General features: G+C 31.6%; 1 protein-coding gene across 1 annotated transcript; it reads right to left on the bottom strand.

Annotated features, from left to right (window-relative positions):
• Positions 1–4478: 4478 nt before the first annotated feature.
• Positions 4479–5081, bottom strand: LOC111692239. The gene is made up of 2 exons (XM_023456127.1): positions 4990–5081; positions 4479–4923 (listed from the first exon to the last, which is right to left on the bottom strand). Exon 2 carries the CDS (start codon positions 4898–4900, stop codon positions 4559–4561), a length of 342 nt encoding a protein of 113 aa, XP_023311895.1. The 5' UTR covers positions 4901–4923; positions 4990–5081; the 3' UTR covers positions 4479–4558.
• Positions 5082–8346: the final 3265 nt, after the last annotated feature.

Consider the following 8346-nt stretch of genomic DNA (forward strand, 5'->3'; position numbering starts at 1 on the left):
ACTATGGTAAAGATATGAGTGAACCCATGATGGACCTTGGAGAATTCCTGGAGAACCCACTGTTTATTATTGACTGCTCCCATCAAGCCGATACTTTAAAATCTTCTACGGTGGACATCAAACTGGAATTTGAAACTCGAAAAAATAAATTTCCAGCCAATACTAAGGCTTACGCATTAATTCTTCACGATGCTTACCTCACATACAATATATTAGATGGCTCTGTACACAATGGTTTTCCATTTCTTAAGTAGGACTGTTATGATTTGTAGTTGATAAATATTATATAATTCATTATAATTAGGTAGCTGCTAATTTTGTAATTTAATTGGAAAAAATAAAATAATGTCTATATAATTTCTGTTTTATTTGTTTTATCCTATTCAAAAAATAAATAAAATCCACAAATAATAATAATTATATATTTATATTATGCATACATATATTAAAAGACAATTTATAACATAAAAATAAAATTAAAGTACATGGGTATAGGTGGAAATTGTTTAAATTTACAAATATTGTATTTTCGGTTATCTAACTTCTCCGTCACTCTCATAGTCACTCGTCTCATTTAATCCAAACATATTTAAAATATCTTCAGGTAAATGACTGCTTATTTTGTTGAGAAAACCTTTTAAACCCGCATCAATCATCGCATTGCAGAATTCCTCAATGTTTAATATTCCATATATGTATCTCTGGCATAAATTGACACCCAAAGAACACTTGTCGACATTATTCATATGGTATGCCTTATCTTCCTCCACAAGACAATAATTGGCATTTTCGAGTTCGGTCCATGCTGTAGAATTCAACTCCCATAAAAATCCATCAATTTGCAGATTTAAATAATGTTCCCACTCTTGTACGGACATCGTTCAATGGGATAGAGGTTCACCTAAAACATTTATAAAAAAATAAGACATTTTATTTATCGCAGCAGAAATATTGAATTACCTGACTATATTAAATATTTGTTATGTGATGTTTGAGAGTAATAGTATGAAGTGACGTAGCCAGCGATCTTAAATATAATAATTAAATTATTTCCACCAATACTTTCAGAGTTTATTGCTAAAATCCATTTTCTATAAATACATATATTAAAAAAACGTATATTAACTGTTACAAAAAAAAAATAAAAAAATAATAATAATATATTATTTTTATCTCTGTTGGAGGGCACCCATGGCTATAAGTTCTGTAAAAAGAAAATTGTGGTAATTAGATTTCATAATGCATTTATTGTCTACATTACCGTCAACACCAACCCAGTCATTTTCACCATCATCATCATTATCATCATCATCATCATCTACATCTTCCTCTGATAAGTCTATCACCTCAATTCTTTCTTGATAATGAAAGAGAATTGCATTAATTAGATTTTCTTATACGTTATATATATATATGGATAACTTCTTTTAAAACCTAAACAACCATTCCATACAATTTTTAAAATTTAATTGTTAAAAATATAATGCAGAATTTTTTATTTTTGTTTGCCATCTCTTTTTTTCCTTATTTTTAAAATTAACTTCAATTTGCATTTTAATTGGAAATTTGTTATAAATAGTGTTAACATCGAAAACTTCAATGCTGATGTGAGGATACGATGACACTGCTTAAGATATGTAATTTGACTTGTAACACATGAAAAATCTTTTGATAAAGTTCCTGATCGGGAACGAAACGTTAAGAGTAAAAAGTTTTCTGGTGTTTTTCTTTCTTCATTTTTTAATAACCTATCAGACAAGAACCCTATACCCAAGAAAATAGCGAGAAAATTTTAAGTGTCTCGTGATTTATTTCTATTCATCAAATTCAATAAAAAAATATTAGTTCATTAATATTTATTTATTTTTGGAGGTCCCTCGATAACATAGGTACAGGGTGAAAATATAGTGAATCACCCTGTACACTGCTTTTAAAGATAAATAAAATATATATATTTACGATTAGCATTAGCCCTCTCCCTCTCATTCTCTATCGCTGCCACTATCTCTGGATCGTTCAACCACACCACTAGCCGATCTATAATTAAATACATTGTTAGTTTTGAGATAGATGTTAGTTTCTATTTAACTACTATCTTACCCACCATCCGGTCCTGGCTTAGATCATCGGGAGTGGATGGTGGTGGTGAGGCTGTGGAATCTGGTAACGCAGCATTGTTCACATCGTCACCTCCCATGGATATGGGCATGCTCTCCAAACTCCACGCAGATGACGATCGGCGAAGTGGCGATCTACAGGGGTGTGTTGTAGAGTCGGCTTCGGCGATAATCACTATCTCAGCCATGTTGGTTATAAGGGACACAAATGCAGTACTACAATCGGTGACAGGATATGGCTGAGCTGTCGCATTCACCTGCACTTATACACTCTTGAGAGAAATTTTTAGCTACACCCGATTTTACTAATATTCTACTAATATATTTTTAATAACGCTGACCACTTGTCATTATGGGGAAAATTTTGATTACTAATATTCTACTAATATATTTTTAATAACGCTGGCCACTTGTCATTATGGGGAAAATTTTGATTACTAAAATAAATATTTCAATTACATCTTTTCTATAGAAATAGACAATGTACATTTCAGTTGCTCGTCTAGCATGTAACCACCCTCGTTGCTCTCACAGTTCCTGTATGTTTCTAATTGTCCGTCATTATCCACGTTTGACAATTCTAATTGGTCATTATCATTGCAGTTGAGAGGACGTACGTTTCAGTTGTTGATTACGAGCAATTTAATGTTGAGATTTTATGAAAAAATATGTTGTGGAAACAAAAACAAAATTGATATCCATATTTTTTCCTTCATTGTGATCTCACTATCACACCCTTGTGTGATGTCATTAACAGAAAAAGTAATTTCATAAATTTTTCTCATTCTGGTACTGGATTTTAACAAGATCAAGCACATATCTGCATTTTCCGTGATTGCTCTCTATAATAGTTCTAGGGTGCTATCCAATAAAAAATATCAAATAATTCATAGACATGAATGAATAGTGTAAAGAAATATACCTAATTTTTGGAAAATAAAAAAAATATGTACGAGTTTTATATGAATCGACTCAATAAGATATCACAATTTGTTAGGTTAGACTCTTCGCTGCTGTAAAATAAGGAATGCAGTATTATAATATAGAAGTAGTATTATATGTGTATACAGCTTGTCTACTGTAAGAGGTGAACTCCTATGAATCTCACTTAATATATAACGCACATAAAAAAAATCTTTATATGTTTCTTGCTGCATTTTTTTTTGAGATATTTATGTTCGTAAATACAAATTTGAAATCCATGGTCAGCTTTGTGAGTAATCATAAAAATCGGAATAGTACCGGAAAGTTTAGGGTCATCTAACTTTTTTTATTTTAAGGGATAGAGAAAACCAATTTTAATAAAATTTCACTTAGTGTCAACAGATTTTTAAAATATCATATGTAATTTGCTGCGACCTCTACGCAGGTAAAAAATTGTCATTGAAGCAGGCTGTGACTATAAAAATTGCTTGTTTTTTTTCCACTTTCATGCGTTATAGGTACTACATGTTGTCTGTATCTTCTATATTTATTGCATTTTTTATAATTTTTGTATAAAAAATGTAAACATTTTCGTGTTAACGTACAAATTGTTGTAGACATGTTCAACTACAAAAAATTTAATAAACATAATATACTTCTTTTAAGCAAAATATACACATTATTATAATAGGAATAGAAGCCGAGTAAGCCCAAACCATAACGTCAACTTCCATGCAGTTCAATGGGTGGTTTTGTTTGGAACCTTTCCACCATCCAAAAGATTGTTAAAATTGATTAATGGGTATTCGAGTTATCTACAAAATTCAAAAAAAATTGGTACATTATGAGGGTAATTAACTATTCAATAACATGTTGGAATGAGAGAGCATTACAGAAAATACAAATATGCGCTTGATCTTGTTAAAACCCTATGTCTTTCAGAATGTGAAAAATTTATGAAATTACTTTTTCTATTAATGACATTATGCAAGAATGTGGTGGTAAGATCACAATGCGGAAAAAATATGGATATCAATATTGCGTTTCGTCTCTACAGCATATTATTTCACCATTAAACTTTAAAATCTTCTACGGTGGACATCAAACTGGAATTTGAAACTCGAAAAAATAAATTTCCAGCCAATACTAAGGCTTACGCATTAATTCTTCACGATGCTTACCTCACATACAATATATTAAATGGCTCTGTACACAATGGTTTTCCATTTCTTAAGTAGCACTGTTATGATTTTTAGTTGATAAATAGTATATAATTCATTATAATTAGGTAGCTGTTAATTTTGTAATTTAATTGGGAAAAATAAAATAATGTCTATATAATTTCTGTTTTATTTGTTTTACCCTATTCAAAAAATAAATAAAATCCACAAATAATAATAATTATATATTTATATTATGCATACATATATTAAAAGACAATTTATAACATAAAAATAAAATTAAAGTACATGGGTATAGGTGGAAATTGTTTAAATTTACAAATATTGTATTTTCGGTTATCTAACTTCTCCGTCACTCTCATAGTCACTCGTCTCATTTAATCCAAACATATTTAAAATATCTTCAGGTAAATGACTGCTTATTTTGTTGAGAAAACCTTTTAAACCCGCATCAATCATCGCATTGCAGAATTCCTCAATGTTTAATATTCCATATATGTATCTCTGGCATAAATTGACACCCAAAGAACACTTGTCGACATTATTCATATGGTATGCCTTATCTTCCTCCTCAAGACAATAATTGGCATTTTCGAGTTCGGTCCATGCTGTAGAATTCAGCTCCCATAACAATCCATCAATTGACAGATTTAAATGTTCCCACTCTTGTACGGACATCGTTCAATGGGATAGAGGTTCACCTAAAACATTTATAAAAAAATATTTTTATAAACATTTTATTTATCACAGCAGAAATATTGAATTACCTGACTATATTAAATATTTATTATGCGATGTTTGAGAGTAATAGTATGAAGTGACGTAGCCAGCGATCTTAAATATAATAATTAAATTATTTCCACCAATACTTTCAGAGTTTATAACTTGTATAACTAAAAGCTTGTTAAATGTAAAGAATGTTTGGTTAACTATTTAATTGCATTAAGATTATAACAATATAAAAGCTTGTAAAATGCAAAAAACCATTTCAAAAACTTATAACTTACTTGTTAGGAGCACTAGATACAATTACTTGAATAAACAACGGAAGGATTTAGAAAATAATTTAAATTATTACTTACTTAATATTTCAGATCGTAGCAACACTGCACTAATACCAATTTCTGATGTGTGTAGGTAGTATAATTCTAAATCGAAAGCTCGCGTCTTTTTATATCCAAAATGCGGTTCCGTGATGCACTAATGCGACTGGGTCATTATGGGGATATTCCGTGACACATTAAATGCGATGTGTTCTCGAACAATTAGCCACCAAACGGCTTTGTATTTAATATTCCACTAATGTATTTTTGATAACACTAATTACCTGTACTTATGTGGAGAAATTATAAGTCGTCGGGCGAGCTCGACAAGAGGTTCAGATTTTGCTTGGGACCTTTCTGTCACGCGTTGACACCGTGTGACCCTCGAACGATAAACTTTAAATATATATTTTCTATAGAAATATGTAGCACAAATATTGGTTTTTAATTACTATTCACTAATGTGTTTTTGATAACGTTAATTATTTGTAATTACGCTGGGGAATTTCGGTAGTAAAATCCAACATGAGTTTTAAATATTTTCTACACAAATATGCAGCACAAATATTGGTCTTTTTCATTGAATGACCTCATTTGACCTGGAAGTCATTAGCATTAATTTTGGGGCCTTCCGCGCAGACCGCAGCCATCTTGTTGTTGTTAGCGACCTGCCGCTACGTGCCACACCCCGCACGCCGCCCGCCGCCCGCCGCCATGCAGACCCGCCTCCTCCCAACAGCGACATCTATAAAATCCTGGCGGCAGAATTCCGAACTAACCCTCTGGTCATTGACCAACTATTCAGCGACCCGCCCTCCTCTTCAGCGACCCGCCTTCCTCCACGCAGACCGCAGCCATCTTATCCCTAACGACCAATCACCTTCCACGCAGACCGCCGCCATCTTGTCCCTAACGACCAATCACCTTCCACGCAGACCGCCGCCATCTTGTGACGTCACATCCGCTGTAGACCGCACCCATCTTATCCCTAACGACCAATCACCTTCCACGCAGACCGCCGCCATCTGATCCCTAACGACCAATCACCTTCCACGCAGACCGCCGCCATCTTGTGACGTCACAACCGCTGCAGACCGCACCCATCTTGTGACGTCACCTTCCATGCAGACCGCCGCCATCTTGTCGAACTCGATGGACACTGGCCATGTGACGTCACTTCCGGCGTAGAACCTGCCTAACTAATCTACTCACATGAAACAGTTAAATTGTACAACACTTTTTTAACTAAAAAAAGTTTCAGCGTGTAAACTAACATTTAAAAAAGTAAATCAAAATAAACGGATTATGGTAATTAATTACCTATTAATAACTGATTTTAGATTTTGTAAGCTACTACACCACCATTACTAAAATAAACAGTTGTTGAATGGGCTGAATTGTTGATGGTCATAAATGCTTAAAAAAAGTGATAAAAACAGAAAAATATTAGGACACAGACTCGGAGACATACATAACAAAACAGCTGCACAATTAAATAAATGAGCAAAACTGGAAATACTACAGTAGATGCTGAAATTGTCCCCCATTTTCTTCTATGCAACTTAATTTTTCTCGAAAATGGTACATGCTACCGAATTTCGACAAGTATACCTTTTTTTTTTGTAGTATGCTTTAGTTTATAGAACCGTTTAGAAATGTTATAAATTTTGAATTTTAACATATTTTTTTACCGATTGTACCCCTCCAATTACCTGTATCGACGACACTGCTTTTCAGAAAGAAACTGTTTGCATATTATTCTTAACGCACAGTCGATGTTTACTTGTGTACAAATTTTGATATTTTTATCTTTAGCCGATTTAAAGATAATTAAGGAAAACCATTTGGAAAGTAACAACTTCAACACACTGTATCTCAAAAACAAGGTGCCTAAGAAAAAAGTTCACATGAACTACCCCTATTATATTTCCATGAGGAACATGCACCACAAGTTTTCTTGAAACATGAACGGGACACCCTGTATAAATTCGTAACTAAAGCTGTATATAGTTTAGTATTTTCATTCTATTTCCAAGTATGGTATATACAAATATTTTTAATAAAAATTTTTCTCGTTTTTTGTTTTAGTGTACCAAATTAATAATTTTTCAAGCTTGTGATGAAACACATAGAGTAACATTTTAAATGGTAACTAACATATTAATAATTATTTTGAAGTACACATTTGTCGCTTTTTAGCAATATAAAAACTAGTAAATAAATTTGATTTAAAAATGCAAATAATTCCTAAAACTTGATTTTTTTCTCTAAGTAATAAATGTATATTTTAAAATATTAAAATACATGTTTACCTATTTATAATATCGAATATATATTTATTAACTTACTGTTTTTACTTACGGCGAAATTTTATTCTTGATATACAAGAAAACAAAATATATCTACATATACAGTTTAATTATTTTTATGATTTTATTTGGGAAGAACGATAATGCCTTTTTTTAAATTGTAATCAACGCGACTTGAAAACAAACAAATAACAAAGGACTAAAAATAGTTTTAGATGATATAAATAAATATGTATGTTTATATTGCCTACAATATTTTTTAAAAATTGAACAGGTATGCAAACTATAAAATGAAATTACGTATTCTACTACTTTACCCCTATATCTAGCTTTTTTTCTAACTAAAATAAATATATGCTGAGAAACTTTAATAAATAACTCACCCTTGTAGCTGTTGTCTGACGAACACACAAATTTAATTGATATAAAATTTCAGTTCCCTTAGGTTTATATATCCTACTACCCCAAAAGTTTTAACATTAATTACATTGCCCCATAATCTCTAATCTAGAATTTCTCGAAATGCATTATTCTCTAATCTAAGATAAATTCGGAACATTCTGCAATATTCTTTCCAAATTAAGAAGGCTAGCCAAAGGATTATAAAAATTTGGCTAATGCACATAAAATTTAGGTATAATTTACAGGTATAAAGTAGCTTAATAGATTCCTAGGTACTTGTTTACATTTATTAAGATAGAATAAAGCGTTTTTAGATATGTTTATAGGAATTTCATAGTAAAGTAACTATACCCATAGAAGTAATGGCCTA

Source organism: Anoplophora glabripennis, unplaced genomic scaffold (assembly GCF_000390285.2).
Source record: "Anoplophora glabripennis isolate ALB-LARVAE unplaced genomic scaffold, Agla_2.0 scaffold1204, whole genome shotgun sequence".
Lineage (NCBI taxonomy): Eukaryota > Metazoa > Arthropoda > Insecta > Coleoptera > Cerambycidae > Anoplophora > Anoplophora glabripennis.